Source organism: Aphelocoma coerulescens, chromosome 5 (assembly GCF_041296385.1).
Source record: "Aphelocoma coerulescens isolate FSJ_1873_10779 chromosome 5, UR_Acoe_1.0, whole genome shotgun sequence".
NCBI lineage: Eukaryota > Metazoa > Chordata > Aves > Passeriformes > Corvidae > Aphelocoma > Aphelocoma coerulescens.
In genome coordinates this window covers 22,246,868-22,265,810 of record NC_091019.1, presented here as the reverse complement: position 1 = coordinate 22,265,810, position 18,943 = coordinate 22,246,868, and the positions used below count along the sequence as shown (strand labels likewise).

General features: G+C 43.4%; 1 protein-coding gene and 1 long non-coding RNA gene across 8 annotated transcripts in view; one reads left to right on the top strand and one right to left on the bottom strand.

Moving 5' to 3' along the window:
• Positions 1 to 3,842, top strand: part of KMT5B (lysine methyltransferase 5B) — a 29,212-nt gene extending 25,370 nt beyond the window's left edge. For all 7 annotated transcript variants that reach the window (XM_069017082.1, XM_069017078.1, XM_069017079.1 and 4 more), the window contains one exon: positions 1,013 to 3,842. In XM_069017082.1, coding sequence (XP_068873183.1) covers positions 1,013 to 2,478 — 1,466 coding nt within the window. In that variant the 3' untranslated portion in view covers positions 2,479 to 3,842. The remainder of the gene's footprint in view (positions 1 to 1,012) is intronic.
• Positions 3,843 to 5,746: 1,904 nt separating this feature from the next.
• LOC138111396 (uncharacterized) overlaps positions 5,747 to 18,943 on the bottom strand; it is a 29,889-nt gene continuing 16,692 nt past the window's right edge. The window contains exon 3 of the long non-coding RNA XR_011151359.1: positions 5,747 to 5,850. This is a non-coding gene — a long non-coding RNA (uncharacterized lncRNA). The remainder of the gene's footprint in view (positions 5,851 to 18,943) is intronic.

Sequence of the window (18,943 nt, the reverse complement as noted above, 5' to 3'; positions counted from 1 at the left end):
ACTTACATAGGTTGAATTCTTAGGAAAAGAATTTTTAAATAAATGCTCTTAATAGGTATTATTAAACAAATAGTTGTTTCCTTTAGAGGTCTTTTAAATTGGGCAGCTCTTTCCTTTCCACATTCAGAATTGATAGTTCAGGCACCTCTTGTGCAGTGAAAGTGCACAGTTAGTCATTTCAGAAGAAATTGGAAGGGATTTTTGTTTGTAATCTTCCTGCAAGACTTCTCTCCATGGAGTAGTGAGTACGATTGATTTGCTTTCCCCACTTCCCCACCTCTGCCACCCTCAGTATGGGCATCATACAAATAGTTTAAACTTAGATTTAACTGGTACACAGGTTTGGAGGTACATACAATACTGCAGTTCCATCTGTCTCCTGTTTGCTGCTGTGATACTAAAAAAATGAAACACAAAAGCAGAACATAAAAACCCAACCAACCAACAAAAAAAAAACCAAACTAAAAAATGTCCCCAAATCTTTTTATGGTCTCTAATTACCAGTATTTAGAGTTGCACCTCTGTTGAGCAGACAAAACTCCTTTGCTTGCCACAGTAGGCGGTAGTTCCACCTGAAACTGAAACCATTACATTAGATAAAGTGTTTGAGGTTTTTTCTTCCTTCTCTAGGAAAAAAAATCCTGGAGATAATATTAGATCAGGCTGATCCTCAGATTTTGCTGGAATAATACTCAGCAAAAAGTGTGGATAATGTCAAATATATATTTTTTTTAATTGATAGAAGAAAAAATTCAGTAAAAACCCAACTTGGTATATTGGGGATAGTGAGGAGAAGTGTACCTGGAAATGTTGATGTACTTGTGGCCTGTTTGGCAATTCCTTTCAGGTGTTGAGTTGCAAGTTAAGCAGCCTCATTCCTTACTACATACTGTCTATCCTGTTTCATGGATTTCTTTGAAGTGCTCCAAATAAATAAAGTAACTGCAGTATTTGGGAGTGGGAAATTCAGGATATAGCAGTGTCATAACAAAACCACTTTTTTCTTTTTCAGCTAACAGAAAATCTTCAATTGGCGTAAAAAAGAACAGCAAAAATAGAACATTAACCAGACAGTCTATATCAAGAATTCCAGCATCATCAAATTCTACCTCATCTAAACTAACTCATATAAATAATTCCAGGGTACCAAAGAGACTGAAAAAGCCTGCAAAGCCTTTACTTTCAAAGATAAAGTTGAGAAATCAGTGCAAAAGGCCAGAGCAAAAGAATGCTTCTCGAAAGCTTGAAATGGGAAATTTAGTTCTCAAAGAGCCTAAAGTAGTTTTGTATAAAAACTTGCCCATTAAAAAGGATAAAGAATTGGAGGGACCAGTCAAAGTTGCAGTCTCTAGCGGATGCTTAACGAGGCATGCAGCGAGAGAACATAAACTGAATTCTGTGAAAGGTGCTCATGAGCATGGTGATATTGCACCCTGCACATACATCACGAGGAGGTCGATGAGAACAAGGATGAGTTTGAAGGAGACCTCTGACACAAAGCTTGAACCAAATACGCTGGATAGCTATAAGAGTAACTTGACTGGAACACAATCGGGCATTGCAGAGCAGCAGTCTCGTGTGTTAAACGACAACGATGTGGCTCATGGACCATCACATAAAGGGGAGGGTCGGTGCCAGAGAAATGATGCAGGCACATCAAAAAAGAAATCTCGACAAGGAAAGCTTGTGAAACCATCTTCAAAAACAGAGGAAACTGATACTATGCACAACACGCCTGTGAAAGATGAAGTACCAGATTTGATTAGTTCTCATTCAGAACTTGAAGAGAAGAACCACGTGGTGGACACACCTGTTGGCTTTAAAGACTGTATCCCTGGATCTGGTGGCTGCTCTCTAACAACTGACAATTTTAAAGCAAAAGACAGCTTTAGAACTGCAAAAAGTAAAAAGAAAAGACGAATCACAAGGTATGATGCACAACTTATTCTTGAAAATAGCTCTGGGATCCCTAAACTGACTCTTCGTAGGCGCCATGATAGCAGTAGCAAGGCAAATGATCAAGAGAGTGATGGAATGAATTCTTCAAAAATAAGCATAAAATTAAGTAAAGACCATGAAAAAGATAATAATTTATATGTAGCAAAGCTAAATAATGGGTTTAACTCAGGATCAGGCAATAGTTCAACAAAATTAAAAATACAGCTAAAACGAGAGGAAGAAAACAGAGGGACATACCCTGAGGACCTTCGTGAAAATGGTGTGTGTTGTAGTGAAACTCTCTCCCTTCTGGAGTCAAGAATGGAAGTAGATGATTATGGTCACTATGAAGAGGAAACAGCAGATGAATCTTCATCAGAAGAGGACGATGAAGAGGAAGATGACTATGATGATGAATTTGATGACTTTATTCCTCTTCCTCCAGCGAAGAGATTAAGGCTTATTGTTGGCAAGGATTCAATAGATATTGATATTTCTTCCAGGAGGAGAGAAGATCAGTCTTTAAGGCTCAATGCATAAGCTTATAGGTCTTAAACTGACCTGGATGTCATTTTTAAAAAAAAAAAAAAAAAATTAAAAAAATAATAATAATAAAAAACCCAACAAAAATTCCATTTGATTATTCCTCAACTAAAGAACTCTCTGAAAAACTTAGTGGCAGCACTTCTTTATTCACCTATCAACGTAATATTGTAGAAAGTGTACAGCATACTGACTCAAGTTCTTAAGTCTGATTTGTGCAGATTTTTATTGTACTTTTTAATAGCCTTCTTATGTGCAATTCCAAGTTAGAGGTAATGCTCTGTTGTAAAATAAAGGCTCAAGCAAAGTTATGAAATTGCATCAGATCTTTCCATGCAGGACAATGAGAATACAGTGTGGCTACAGAATTATTTTTGATCAGTAGGAGCGTTAGTTTGCTCTTACAATATTTGACTAAACAATTTACAAAATCATAGTAGCAGCATATTAAGGTTTTCTAGTATATGTTAATATCACCAGCAATGATCTACAGCTTTCCGATTTATTTGCTAGATGGTTTTTCCCCCTTGGAGTTTGTCAGTTTTAACACTGTATGCTGTCCCAGACGTACTGTTTGTGGCCTTTGTTATAGTAGCAAACCGTTGGTTGGAAGTCAAATTGATTTCTTTAAAAAAAGAGAAAAAAAATATGAAAAGGTGTTGACAATTTGCTGACTTTTTAGTACATTATATGTACAAGGGTAGCAGTATGCAGAATAAAGTTTGGATATGGTGTATTTATTGCTTGTTACGTAAATTAAACACCTTGTATTTAACACTTTTCAATACTTTTAGATAAAATTGTTCTTTGCAAGAATGATTGGTGCTTATTTTTTCAAGAATTTGCTGTGAAATAATGTGATTACGATGGGCAACATTTATCCAATGAACTGCAGCTATCCTAAATTGGTTCTTCATATTTTTCTGTTGCACTTGTAAAATGCTACAAGGAATTTAAAGAAAAATCTATTCACTTTAACTTATGATAGTTTTATCAAATTAAAAACAACTAAGTCACAGCTTTTGTTCTGTGGTAACCTATGAATTGTTTGTCTTTTAAGAACCAGTTGTAAAAGACTGAAAAAAATATGTATATGTTGTAAATATTTGTGTGTTGTGAGAAATTTTGTCATAAGAAATTGAGATAACTTGCCAGAAGGGTTTTTAAGTTTAGAAATACATCCATGCCAATAAAATAGGAAACTGTAAACCTAGTTTTAAACTCTGCATCAGTTGGAGTTCTTTGCTCATACATAGTTCACTTAATACTTCAGAGTCTGCTTTATAACAATGAAGAGCATCAGGGCGATCTTTGGCTCTTTGGTTTTTAATAAAAGAATGTTAGGAAACTTCTGGGCACAATGGATTGTTTGTATGTATAAATCAGCTTGTTTCTAAGCCATTTCTTTCAAACAGGTCTGAAACGTCAGAGCTGACATAACTGTATATTGCTTTGGTCTATGGTATTTGTGTTTCTACTCAACTGTGCAGTAAGGTTTGAAGTTTTTCTATCTAGGGGTGTAGAAACACAAGTTTCATCCTAAAACAGGTGGTGTTGGGTCGGCTGAAGCCACTGTTGGCTGCTCAGGATTTTTATATCAAGTCCAACTTTATCTCCCCTACCAATAAAGAGCTTGAGTTACATGGTCACTTTGTTACCCAGTGGTGAAAGCATTAGTGAAGAGAATTAAGTGTAGAATTCAATCTAATACTTGTAACTTCGTCAGTCTCTGGGAAAGGCCCTGTGTCGTGCCAGAGTGTGCATGATTTTAGAACATGGGTGGGTCTGTCTATGCAGCCCATGGCTCATCCTGTCAGATCTTGGTCTTCAGTTCAGGGGAGGATACATGAATGCTTTGGTGAGTGTGCACACAGCTGTGGTGGCTTATCTTGTGGGGTCTCTAATTGTACTCTTAGATATAATAGGTTAAAGGAGAGAGAGAGAGAGAGATGGGTTATTAAGGGCTTGCTTTGAAGTAGGAAGTGTCCAGGAAACAGCTGATGACAAATGATACTTATACAGCTCTTTCTTCTAGAATTCACAGGCGTTGTCACTTGGATGCTGTGCCCTACCAGCATGCGTGGCTGTACCAGCGAAAGCTGAACAGTCTCTGTGCTTTTTCCTTACAGCCCTTCTGTGTCCCTGCTGCTCCTGCTTGCAGGTCCATACTCAATGCTCCTCTGGCAGCCTCAGTGGTTGTAGTGGGGGGGGTTGGTTTGCAGAAATGTCATTCACCTGAGCATGTGAGGGAAAGGCGGTCAATGCAGCAAATAAACATTGCCCACCATTGTAGGTATTATGACCAGTGTGCTCGAGAGCAGGGTTAGAGCTTGCTAAACCAGCATCAAGCAATGAGAGCAGATGATAAAACAGGGAAGAAATTGTTAGTGGATCCTGCCCTTAGAAGGAGAAGCTGTTTTCCTGGAGTGGGTGATCCTCCTAATTCATCGTTTGGCCAACCTCTTAATGAGAGCTGCTTTCCTTTTCTTTTAGTGTGAAGGTAAGTACAAGTCACACCGGGGATCAGGATCTCTGGATTGGTCTTGTTCATTGAACAGCCTTCTTGTCTTGGAGAATCTGGAACAAAGCTCCTAGACACTTCCATGGCCATGTCCTGCTATATAGATGTTTGTGTTACAGATACCTTGAAAACAATGAAATGTGTTCCCCCAAGTTGGGCAGGTAGACAGGGCTTCCACAACCCCAGTTGTGCCCCCTTCCCATGACACAGGAAGTGGGCATTTTTCTTTCATCATCTATCTGTGAATCAGCAGATCTCAATGTTTCCATAACCTTAGGGGGAAGTGGATGTTTGTCACCTGTATGAGAACCTGAGAGCCTGGCCACGGTTCTTGTCCAGATTGCAAAGCGTTGTGGAGCTCATAGTGATTTGACTGTCAGGGACCCTGTCTAGCCTTGATGTCTCCTTGTCCAAGATACTGGTAAGAAAAGATGCCACAGCTGAGTAGATTTGAGGTGACCACAGCACTTTTTAGCAGGCTGAAGAACTGGAGGAAGTGTATTATGGATGGGCTTTGCCAGCTCATTGTGCGTTATGTGTAATGGGTTGTTGAGCTACAAAGGAAACATCCCAACCACTGTGAAAATGGCAGGCTGGCTGCAGATTTGGGAGCATCCTGTCGTGCAGTTATGCTGCCAACCCCTCACATACCCAAAGTACGTTCATGTCTGCTTTTGGCTGGGATTTTTTTCTGGTTTCTCTTTGTGCATTTTACCTTATGTAATACTGCCAGTTTACCTTCTTTCAAATCAGCCCAGAAGCAGAATTTCTTTGCTCCCCATAATTGTATGGTTGGTTGCCTTTGTAGAATGAACAGTTGAAGGCTCGGGAGCTGTGCAGAATGAGACCTGTTGAAAATTAAAATCAGCTAAGTTTGCATTCTATCTTCTAGTATCATGCCTTTTCCTAAATCCCCCTCCCCAGTGAGTATTCTCTTGTTTGGACTGGGTTTTAAGTAGGCCTTGCATAATCTCTCTTGCCCCTTCCGAAACTCTTGATTTCACAAAGTAAGGAGGTTATGGTGTGTTGTCCTTAGCAGTACTGCATGGCAGCAACAGTGATATTTGTTCTTTTTTGCCTGCTATAGCTTCTGCTTTTTGCCAGCCAAGGGAACTTCTGTGGCAGTTGTGCTTGAATTCACATACCTTATTTACAAATATTTTTCAAATATTTTTATTATTGCATAGTATACAGGTTGTTTCAGTGTTACTTCTTCTCCCCACCATACTTTTACTTGGATTCATCCTTGCAAGAAATTTGATCAGAATAGTTCCTGCTGCAGAAGCTTAGGTGGTAGTGGTGTTGTTGGAGACCTCCATGTTGCGTGTGCAGGTATCTCGGTGCTGAAACAGGTATGGCACCAGTGAAGCAGTGTTGCTTGGGAATGGCTTCAGCTTAATAAACAGGGATTTGTGTGTTTGATAGGGGGTTTCAGTCAAGTGTGGAGCTCTCCATGGATCCAACAAAACATACGTTTTTCCACTGGTGCTTTATGATGTTCATCAGAAGTCAGCTCTATTTCCTAATTAGATTTTTAGTCCTTTTTTTTGCTTCAGTCCCCATTCATTTAAGAGTTGGATTCAGTGATCCTTGTGGGTCCCTTCCAACTCAGAATATTCTGTGATTCTGTGTAATTACCATGTTTGGCCACACTACTTTACAACAGAATTGGTGGTAAATTGGTATATACAATAAAATGTGGCCAGCAGGTCAAGGGAGTGATTCTGGCCCTACTGTACTGTCATAAGATCCCACCTGGAGTGCTGTGTCCAGGTCTGGAGTGCTAAGCACAGGAAAAACACAGACGTGTGGCGTGGGTCCAGAGGAGGGGCACAGAGATGGTCAGAGGGCTGGAGCATCCTACGCTCCATGGGGCTAGAGGCTGAGAGACTATGAGGACAGGCTGAGGAAGCTGGGATTGTTCAGCTTGGAGAAGGCCCCACAGAGACCTTAGAGCACCTTCCAGCACTGAAAGGAGGCCTACAGGAAGGCTCGAGAGGGACTTTTCACAAGTGATAGGACAAGGGGCAGTGGCTATAAACTGCAAGACAGTAGGTTTAGATTAGATTTTAGGAAGAAATTCTTTACTGTGGAGGTTGTGAGACACTGGATCAAGTTGCCCAGAGAAGTTATGAATGCCCTATCCCTGTCAGTGTTCAAGGCCAGGCTGGATGGGGCTCTGAGTAACTTGGTCTAGTGGAAGGTATCCCTGTCCACAGGACTGCTGGAGAGTTCAGGGCTACCAAAATCTCTTGGATTGTACTGAATACCAGGACAGAAGGGTAGTCTTTCCAGATCAAGAGATTTACATTCTCTTCTGTAGCCCAAGTGCAAGGCCCACTGAAAATGTTCCAGAGCCAAAGATTAGCCACAGACCATCCAGTCACAGTAGGCAACAGTCCAGAAGGGATTACCTTCCCATAACACCAACTCACTAATGCTTCAGCAGACAACACTTCCCAGCTTCAGGAGTAACAGCAAACTTTGAGATCTAGCCTTGGGTGTGCCCTCATTGTTAAAGAAACTCTCCTGTTGGACCCTGCTGATGCCAGGACCTGTTTGGTCTGAGCCATTCTGGCTTTGCTCTAATGACAAAGTGTGTCACGATGGACTGGACATGCAGGACTTCCAGTGACTTGAAGAGGGGGAAATGCCAAGAGGGAAAAGCTATGAGGTGTGTTTGGCAGAAAGTGCTGTCAGTGAGAACACAGAGGTTAGGTAAGGAAGGGATGAGCTGATCTCTGTCTTGTGCCTGCTTGCATGTAACACTTCTCTGTCAGGCTGGGCTGTCAGTAAGAGTGATATAACATTATGGATAGTGTTATTACACTAATTGGTAATCAGCTCATATGTGCATACCCCTTCTCACAGCACTGGCAGGCAGAACACATGGGTACCACGGCAATTGCATCAAGCATCCAGTTACATGGAATACTTCCCTGCTGGGAAATACTTGGGTCACACGGTGCTCTCCACTTCCATCTGGGGTGTTTAATGTTTTACCCTATCTTCAACTCCTTCTTTGAAGGGCTTTTCCAATATCATACTTCCATCCTATGCAGCTGACCTGCACACAAGATGCAGCTGCTGCCCCAGAAGAGAAGTGTCTGGGGTCTGTAAAAAGATGCCTCACAACTTGTGCTACAGAGCTCCCTGTCAGCAAGAGCCCTGAGCTCCTGGCAGGTGCTGCACCAAAGCAGCCAAGAGCAGCCCTGCTGCTGGGAGCCAACATCCCAACATCAGCACTGCTTTGCTGCCATGGCTGCTGAACTGGGTGACATCACTACTGATGTTCATCCATCCTGTTACATCAGAGCTTGTGCACTACAAATGCCAAAGGGACAGGAATCTGGGAGAAGGAAGTGGGAGACAAAATTCAAGCCTGGTGGCGTTCTCTCTTGAGAGCGCCTTCAGCACTCTCAAGTTTCCAGTGATGATATTCCCTCCTCCTCAGGATGTGATGTTAGGTTCAGTCGAAAAGCTGAGGTGTATCCCCCTCCCACACGCAGCTGGGGTGATTAATCACCAATGCAAAAATGATCCATCTGGCTCTCTTAGTCTGACTCTACCTTGTAGTGAGTACCTAAATGGTAACCTTTATCTGCCTCCCTAGTCTTGCTGGACACAGAAGCACTGCCTAGATGTGTAGCCTTGGAATTATGCTTTATGTAAGACCCTTAGGGATAAGAGCTGTCCTCTCTAATTGCATTTCTGTGGCACAGACAGATTTCTTTTGAACATAACTTGAATTCTCAATTTCTTAGGTTTATCATTCTTGTTCTGAGAGAAAACAGTGTTATTCTTGTGGTGTTTTAATCCTTAAGAGTACCTAGCTGTACTCTTGACTTCAAAATTCAGGTGACTGAATTCTGGTTGTGAGCAGTTTGCGTGAGCAGGATACTCGCACCATTTCTTTCCAAGGTGCTTGCAAGAGAATTCCTACCTTGCTACAGAAATATTTTTCAAAATGCTTTTCTTTTCCTCCTTTTAAGTTGTAAAGAAACACTGAAGTGAATAAGACTCAAAATACTGTCTGCAATTCCATAGCCAGCTTGCAAAAATGTTCCAAAGTTGTAAAAAGATAAAACTTAATTGATCAACAGCAGTACAAAATCTTTGCAACTGACTTTGAAATACAATTTTTATAAAATTAATAACCTCTCAGTCTTGAACAAACGAACAAGTTCCCCTAAAACTGAGTGTAGAGAAGCAGGCATTTTCAGAAGTTCACATTCAGAATATAATTTGACCAGATGGAATTTAACCCATCTTTGGAGAAAAGTCTTGAAATAATTTTAAAATAAACAAATAAGAAACTCAAACCCTGCTTTCATCTCCCCCAAGAAAGCCAGCTGGCTCCTCTCACCTGCACATTGGTTTAGGATAGCAGTATTTTTTATCTGGAAATTGCTCTGTAAAATGCTTGTTGCATTTTACCGGTTCATCTTCCGTACCTGCCCTACTTAACAGGTTTACCTGTTGCAAACCAGGCTCCAGAGGGGAAGACAGTGATACTCAGCAAAATTTTCCTGTCTGAGGTGACACCGTGTTTCTCCCTGCACTTGCCTGTGCCAAGGACAGAGCTGACACCTGCCAGCTGCAGCTGTACGTGCAGGGTTACAGCTGAGGTGGGACTCAGCGCTGGTCTGGGGGTCAGGGCAAACCTGCAAAGAGTTGCTCGCTGTAGCCCACCTGTGCCTTCATAAAAGGACTCTACCCTACAGTGGGATATTGGGAGCCATGCTGGTTGGTACCAAGAGGAAAGATCTCCAAAAGCCAAAACACTTAATGCAGCTTTGCTCCAACGATTGGCTTCTCCTCGCCCTTCTTCGCTGTTCTGGACAAGCTCTGTTATCCACTGACTGTTACCGTTCCCAGCACAAGGTGGCACTAGGATTCCAAGAGAGGGACTTCCCAGCTCTGCAGCCCTGCTTCCCGTTAAGAAACGAGTGTGTGTTACAAGCTGTTTGGCCATTTATTGTTTTGTACTGTGAGGGAGTGCATCTGGGCATTATATGGGGGAAGAAAACAACCAGCCATGCTCGGCTACGGCAGCTTGGGAATAACTTGGTGCTGAATGCTGCTGTGCTCTTGCCGGTTTTAATCCTTTTGCATTCCACCAGGAGTTTTCCCCTTCAGCAGTTTCCAGCCTTCTCCATGCCTGTCTCTCGAGTTTCTGCTGTTTCCATTAGTCAGAACAACTCCTGCCAAGGGCAGGCAGGCCGCATGTGCTGCTGTGCCTCACATCCTGCTGGGAGCCGCTTGCCACTGTGTTAAAGGTCCTTGTGCAAGGGGCGCTACAAGTACAGGAGCAATGGGGCATGAGGGGAAAAGAGTGGAAAGAAGCAAGCAGTGTATCATCTTCCTCTTGTCCCCTGAGTCTATAGGAATTCTTTCTTGGTCGAGATCCAGTATTAACACTTGCCTCAGGAATGCCATATGGGTTCTTGAGGGGGAAGGGTTGTTGGCTGGTCTTACAGCTCCCAAAATCAAGTGAGAGCAAGTTGGCTGCTGCCTGTCCTGTGGCTGTGCAGTACTTAAATTCGTATTTGCTATGGGGTTGCACCTCCAGCTATGTGCTATCAGCAGTAGGAAGATCCTGGCCACCTAGGCAGCATCTCTTTCTGGAATACTGAACTCTCTCGTTACTTGCTATTCTCCCCCACACTGTGAGGTATTTATTATCTGAGCAGACCTGGTAGAATAATTTCTGTGAAGTCTTAATAAAAATTATGGATGAATACAAAAAATGAAAGATGTAGCTGAACACTACCTGACCTTCCTTCAATCCAGGCTATGTGGCCATTTTTCTTTGTTCTGCAGCCCTGCCTTGCTGTTCTTAGAGAAGCCATGGGGTTTATTCTCTGGACTCTTACTTTTTTCCATGCCTTTTTTTAGATCAAGAATTACACAGAACAATGCAGCAACCACATGTCTACCACATATCCCAGTGGTCTTGAAGGAGATCAGAGTTACAGTGGCAAAGAGATGGAGGCAAAAAACCCCAAAACATTAACTGGCTTTCTTAAAGGAACACAGCAGTGATACACTCTGAAATAGCACTGATCTCCTAAACACTGATTAAAGTGCAGAGAAGAGTCCTTCTGTGGAAGTTTAAGAATTCCCTGACTGAGTGGGACATCCAGTCAGGGGTGACAGTGGTTAGGGGTGCGGGAAATCTTGGTTGGCTGTTATAAACTGCTTGTGTACCCTTGAACTGGGTTCCAGAATCCAAATTTTACTTGTTTAGAAAAAGCAGAACAGTACCCAAATGCTGATCTGCTCTGAAAGTCTGGCTTTAGGTTGGGTGCTCCAGAAAGTCAAATTGACTCACAGAAGGGAAGGTGAGGAGGTAAGAGGCTCTACCAAATCTACAGCATATTTAGATGCTTTTAATCAGTGACTGAGTAGTCATAGTTATCAGTGGGTTAAGGGCCCTGAGAACAGAGCTTTTCCACAACTTACTGAGAAATGCCTCTGCCAGAAGTAGCAGGCCAAGGGAGGCAGAAGAGAACCTGCTCCCCCACTGCAGCCCACCCAGTCTGCACATATGATCTGTGGTCGAGGTGGGTTGGTGACAAGCACAGGGCTGTGCGCTGTGGAGTCTGAGCCATCCCACGCTGCCATTCCACGCTGCAGTCCCAGCAGCAGAGGGGCAGTCTCTGGGGGAAAGGAGCAGTTTGTTTGAGTGCCTGGAAATCAAGACTTCCTGGCTGTATTGCTCAGGAAAGATTGCAATGGGTATTATTTTTTATAGTTCTGAACTTTTCCACCTTATAGTTATTACTTCTCCTGTTCTTGTGCTTCCTTCAGACTTGCCTTACTAGACTTGCCTTACACATCACTGAAGCATGTGGAGTCTGGCTCCTGATCTGTGTTCTGTCTGCAAAACAGAGATCATCCTGCCCATCACCTAATAAAGCCTTTAAGTCCAATAAAGCTGTAAGCTCCTCAGGACAAGGACCTTTCCTAGTCATGCAAAATTTTATGTATGTAGAATGAGCCTTCAATTAGGCACCTGTATCTCGCATAGTTAGAACAGTAAAATTATTAGAACACCTGTTTTTCTTTTAGATTGTAGAAGACATGGGGCAACAGCGACTTTCCTACATTCCTTTTTATCTTTTGTAAAAGTTTTCACCCCTGCCCCAACCTACCATATCTGTACAAGTGAGACTTGCACTTCTTTTATGTTGCCAAGCAGATGCAGTTGCAGCCAGTAAGAATCCATTTAGACTATTTAGATGTTGCAAATCCATTATGGTTCTCTTGTGGGCACCTGTAGACACAAAAATTTATGTGCCACTTACAGGGCCTGACTTATGGCAGGACTTCCCAGTGCTTGGCAGGCAGGAGGGCTGCTGCACTTGACTTCAAAATGGTGCAAGAAGGAGGAGTCTTGGCTGTGCAAAGCAGCTGTAAAGCCAAGAGGAATGGCTGTGTGTCTTGTGACCTTTGCTGATTGCATGATTTCCTGACGTGGTATCATATGGTAACTCTCAAAGACTATTAAGAATTAAGCAAGGCTTTCTTACATCCTTGCATTGCCAGGATGAAAGCTTCCACAAAGCTGTTGTAGCAAGTAGACAAGGTGGAAGATTTCAGTCAAACTCCAGGTATTCAGAAAGTATTTGTTTATTTGGTTTTTTTTACACCCTGCCACTGCTTTCTGCTTACAGGCAAGCCTGTCCCCCTCTCTGTAAAATGGAAATAATTCTTTTCTCATTTTTAATTGTGTGCATTTAAATCATCGCTTTTCCACAGCAGAGGTCATCAACTGGGACAGGATTTAGAAGAAGAGGCATTACCCATACACCAGTTTCAGCCAGTGTGGTATATGCTCATGAGCTGTTAAGCTCAGCAGAGCCTTTCACCTCTCTAGGGCTGGTTCATGTGGGTATTTACCGGCTGTAGTAACATGCCATTTTTCACCAGCTGGTTCTAATCTTATTGCAAGATCTTCTGAGCTAGCTTCACTGCAAAGATTTTAACTGGACTTTGGAATCCTAAAGGAGCAAAGATTAGGTCAGTGGTGAATATTTCTCACCATGACAGTATGTTTCAAGATTGTCCTTCCATTTCCTCACAGGCTCTGAAATTTATTTCTGTGGCTAAAATTGTCAGTCCTTACCAGCACTAAAGACTGGAACTAGTGATTTCTGTCCAATTCCCAGCAAAGAAGAAATTGTACTCCAGCATTTGCTCTGAAAAGTGCTTGCAAGCACTGTTTCCTGGATCCTCGCCTGTTGCGCCACTGGACAACTCCAGTGGTTTGAGAGTGGAGGATGGTCTGGGTGGTGCTTGGAAGTAGCACCAAGCAGGGAGAAGACGGTGTTGCTGTTGTCTGCGCAGGCTGGAGCAGTGCTTAGCTGGGCATGAGTCTGGAGGCTATAGCAGGCTTCACCATCCCGGGCTCCAGTAGCCAGGATGCAGCCTGTCTGGGAAGGGCAGCACAGGGGTCTTGCGCTTTGCCCTCTCCAACTTGAACCTGGAAGCAAGGGGCCTGTCTGCCTGTAAGCTCTGGGAGTGCACTGTTTGCTTGAAGAATTGGTTTGGGTTGTGATCTTTTTTTTTTTTTTTTTTTTTTTTTTTTGGTCAAGTTTTCCCCAGGAGAGGGAGCAGTCCACACAAATGATGTCGAGGGGAATGAATCTGCTTATTCCAGCTCCAGCTTAACCGTGTTTGCTGCATTGCTGTGAATGCCTTCTTTCATCAGGCTCCTCATCATCAACTCTTTTTGCTTCGCCTTCTGACTCCTCTAGTAACCTTGCAACAGCTCTGGCAGTGCTGGCCCTTCGAGGCTGGCATTCAAGGCAGGAATTGCACCTCTTTGCTCTGTAATCCGCCTTTCCCACTACAGTACGCCCAAAGCTGCTCCCAGCGCTTGGTCCCACAGCCCACATCCCCATCACCAGGCCCTGAGTCCAAGCCACTTCATTCCCAGCACGGCGTCCTGCTCGCCTCCGTCCCAAGCCAGAGGGCAGTGGCTCGGCAGCAGCTCCTGTGGTCACTATGGTGACAGTGGTCAGGCAAAGGAGGACATTGCTTAATTCAGGAATTTAGGGCTGCTTTGCTGAAAATCTCCTTTTGATTCTAGCAACAGTAACTTCCAGAGGCTTGCTGCTGCTTAGGTATCCATTTGGAGGTTGACTGCTTCCCAAACAGACAATTATATTTCCAGGAACATATGCATAGAAAAACAGAGGAAAGTTGGGGGTTGTGGAGTTCAAAACCACTGCTGCCAAAGTTCCTGTCTTCATGGTGTCTTTTGTTGTATCAGGAAAAGTTCCAAAGCACAGTAGCCTGGTTACCACTTAAGGAATGGACTGTGGTTTCTTGTTGACTTACTTCAGTATTTATTCCTTCCTTTCCTTCTTTCTTTTTTAAATAACCAGGGGGGGATATAACAGAGCTAACTTTGTGATAATCAAGCCTCAGCTGCATTGTATCCCAGTACACCTGACATAAAACCATCTACTGATGTGTGCTGTGATTCTTAGCACTGCTGTAAGCTGAACCACTGGGAAAATTTCCAAGGAATAATGGGTGGAATTCTCAAGGACAAGACAAGGAGGACAGCACAAGGTATCTGTTCAACAGCATTCCTGGGAAACTAGTGTGCCAGGGAGGCTGTCGTAGCAGTGACTGGCATGAATAATAGTGTTACTCTTTATTTTGGTGTGCCAGTGGAAAGATCTAAGAGGTTTTGCGCATGGATGACCCTCAATTTAAGGGCAAAACTTGAGTAGGGGATTTTGCAGCAAAGACTTGAAATCATATAGATGTTAGGGGAAAAAACTGTTTTCACTGGATGAGATCTGCAGCTGTCTGCTTGGAGATGGTCATCTCTGGTAAAGACATTCCCTGGGACAGATGCAGTCTTTTAAGAACACATAGCTGCAACAATTGAATCTCTGCAGTGTGCTATCTCTGAATGTCTGATACAAAGAAGACTACAGACACATGCTGTGATTTTTAATACTACTGTCAGCTGAACCACTCTGGGAAATTTTCCAGGGAGCATCAGGCAGAGTTCTGAAGGACAGATTGAGGACAGTGCAAGGTATCAGTGCTAACAGCATTCCAAAGAGACTACTATTCTAGAGCCATAGCCTGAAACAGGGTAAACTCTTAAGACTATAGTCTCTTTGAAGTTAGTGCAAGCAGGCATGCTGAGGCACCTACAGAAAGCTTGTGTTGTGAGCAACCCCCTTTACTCCCATTTAACAGTATGTAGACCATGCTTATGTCTCCTTTTCTGTACATGAGCACAGTGGGATTTGAGATGTAAAGCTGTGTGTCCTTTTTCTGGGTGGAGCAGTATATTATACCTGAGCTGTGTTGCAGTTCATGAGGCACAAATTAGAGTTTGACAGTTTGCTCTGTCCCTGTTGGTGAGCGTTATCTAAACCATCAGATCATGTAGTTCATGTTGGTTTTGCAGCCTGGTGGGTGACTCTACACAGTGGTCAGGGTAAACATTTCACACAGCAGCCAAAGTTCACTCTTGCAGGTCTGAGTTGTCATCTCTGCTTCCAGGTTGCATTGACAAAATGGTATAAAGAATGAAGGATGTTAGTGGAAGTGGGTGAGGCAGTTTAACTCCTATCATTGATGTGTCCATTCAAAGGGCAACATTAGAGTCAGCTGAGCATGAGTAAATGCCCATTTATGAAGGCCTGACCTTAGACTCTGGACCTCCACAGCTGAAGAATCACTATAGGGCCACAGAATTACATTTTTATTGAAAAAAGCATTACTTGAATGTCAATAAAAATACCATCTCTAGCTCAGCCTTGTAATGTGCTCTGAGATAACAGCATGTATTACTTCATTTTGCCATCTCAGCACAGACCTGTTGGCTGGTACCACCCAAGGGACAAGACTCTTAGACAGTTTATAATGTCAGGCTTATAATCATTTTGTTCAGAAGACGTCCCTAGGCAAGGAATTCCTGCTTCCTGTTAAGGCTGGGTGTGCAGCAGATTTTGTCTGTTGACATTGGCAAATCTCTTTAGGCTTCATTTTGGAGTCTTTTTAGTTCTTTACTTCCATGTTTCATTACTTCAGTTGTGTGTCTTAAGTTCTAAAACTATTTTCAGATAGTCCTTCTACTTGCTGGCATTGCAGTGCCTGGATATGTCTGTATCTAAAAGCACAACAGTGATGCTTAAACTGTGACAGTCATGCATAATAGCTCTCCCAGGATTTTTATTGTGTCCCTTTTTGCTTGAGTCTGGGCGTTTATTTAAACATGGAGAAAAACTACCAAACAGGATAGGTTCTTGCAAGAAACTAAGTTCAACTGAAGTTTTGGATGTGGCCTTAGATGGGTTCTGATAACTGCTGGGCTCTCACTCTTCTACTTGCATACAAATCTATGTAGGGAAGAAGTTCCTGTTTAAATGAACTTCTGTGATTTTGTTAGTTTGTGTTGAAGTCTGGTTAAAGGGCGGATTTCCAAGTGCTGTTAGGAAGAAAAGGAAATTTGTCTAGATAGCTCTTCTCTACATCTACATTTGTCTAGATAGCCCATCCTCTCCACAGTGCTGCTGCTGAAAGATATTTTCAATTCTACTGTGGGATAGAGAAAGCAGCCCAAGTTCACAGAGCCCAAGGGTGGCATTTTTCAATAGTACCAGCTGCTTCATAAGCCAATGGCCAATTCGACCCTGGCCTCCATGGTAGTGGCACCAGGCCAACACTGTATGCTCCAGCAAATCATTCCCTCAGGCTCTGTAAATCCTGTGCTATTGTCCTGCTTCTGGGGCAGTGAGAGGACACCCTGTGTCACCCATGCACTGAGAGCAAACTATGCAGCAAGGGTGGCGACAGTGCTTTAAGCTGCTGCACTCAGCGTGCAGGGATGGAGCTGAATTCCTAATTTTGGAATATCAGTGGCCAGACCACTGCCAGTGAGTGAGCATCACTTGTCTGGTTTGGCATTTGCAGAAGTGCATGTGCCACGCTACCTGCTGAACACGGGGTTGTGGAAAACAGAGGCCTCCTGAGCTGTGAATCAGAAATAGAGCAGCTGACACCATGCACTGCCCTTATTCCCAGCTGGAAGTACTATTTGCTGCAGTTCAAGCTGAACACAGCCTCCCAGCCCTTCCTGCTCTCTCTCCTCTGCTATTACAGTCAGCATGTACAAACCTTTTTGTTACAAACTGAGATACTTGTGTGAGAACAAAATGTCTTCACCCAGACCAGAAAGGCAAAGAGTCTCTTTGCAAAGACTTGCACTTATGAGGGACAGCAGAAACATTGGTCCTGTAGCCGGGTTTGAAAGCTGTTGTTTCTCCTGTTTCTACCAATTTCCTGCCTTTCAGCTGCTCTGGAAAGGGATCGAGACTGACAGGAGTTAGCAAGAGAGACAACAGAGAAGGTGTGTGGCATTTGCATGAAAGATGGTAACAGGAGAAGGGGGGAGGTAGAAAGAATGGAACAAGAACAGAGGTAAGAGCAACCTTGGCAGGAGAGAATAACAGGCTGTGACGGCCCAGCAGAAGGAAGGGCAACAGACAGTGGAAAGTGGAGACCTTGGAAAGATTAATGAGACTGAACTGTGCTGGGGAGGAGGGACCTTGCAGTGAGACTTCCAGGCAACTGTGCAACCATTTTCTCATGCAGTGAAAGACATAAACACACACACCATGTGGTAGAAAGCAGAAATACAAGAGTAAGGGATTTTTCTGTTTCTTCTCCCAATTTTGTGAAAGATTCTGCCTTTTCTCCAGAGTTGTTGGGTTTTCTTCCAGAAGCTACTTCTTCAGAAGATGTAGTCAATTTTGCAGTTCCCCAGGGTCTGAATTTTAACTATACATGCAGTATAATGCCTTTGTTTGGAGAAGTGTCATGCACAAATGGAAACCTGAGATTTTATGGCTGATAGAGCAATAATGATTTAAAGGAAATTCCTCTCTCTGTACAAGTTAAGACATGTCAAATTAACTCCTCCCCTAAAGTTTGTGGCACTATCCATGCAAGCTGGTCTGAGCAGGTGACATTTTTCATCTTTTTTGAAGTTCTAGTCAGTGGCAGACCAGACCCACTGAGAGACTGAGTGAAATCTGTCCTACCAACTCCACCACACACTTGGCAGGTTCACCAAAGCCTGTAGTGTGGATGTCAGCGCACTGTTAATAAAACCTTGAAGCTGCCCTAATTTTGCTGATGTAACTCTCTCTTGGGCCATAGAAATTATATGCAAGAGTTCAAGTGGCTGTTTCTAAACTTTTTCCTCAAGTTCATTCCAGTGCACATGGAGGACAGGTCCTACTTTCCCTTTAGCAATCTAGGCAGGGCCCTATTACTCAGCTTTGCTTCAGGGAAAAGTTGAGGATGGATTCTCTTGCCCACAGGAGTACAAAATGAACAGGAAGCACCTGACTGGGTGCTGTCCATCCTGTTGCAGTTCAGAACTTCTCTGGATGTGTCCTTAGCAGATGGATTGCTCCATTTGCTCAGGATTTGTGTGTGACACTGGGTCCCAGAGGAATAGCTGCAGCACAACAGTGGTATTCTCTGTGCAGGGCATGCTCTGTACAGCCTGTCTCTGGGTACAGCATTTGGGAAATCTGGCCAAGGCAGTTTTCCTGGCACACTACAGCCCTAGATGTTCCAGCTGGAAGTGACACCCCACCTGTCAGCAGTGCTGGGGCTGCAGCTTTGGTACCCAGGCTCCTCAGCTCAGGACTGCAGCTCTGTCTGTCTCTAACACTGCCACATTGGAGGATCCCCGATCCGACAGCTTTGGCAGAGCCCCTTTCCTGCTGAGCCACAGGCAGCAGCAGCTTGTCTCAGGAGGGGTTTCATGATACTGAAATGGAGGCATCCTATCCAACAAGCCTTTCCATGCCCTACATGCCTGGGAAGGATTGAGCTGCCCTCTGCTACTGCTCTTGGTCAACAGTGACAATGAATGGGTTGAACATTGGA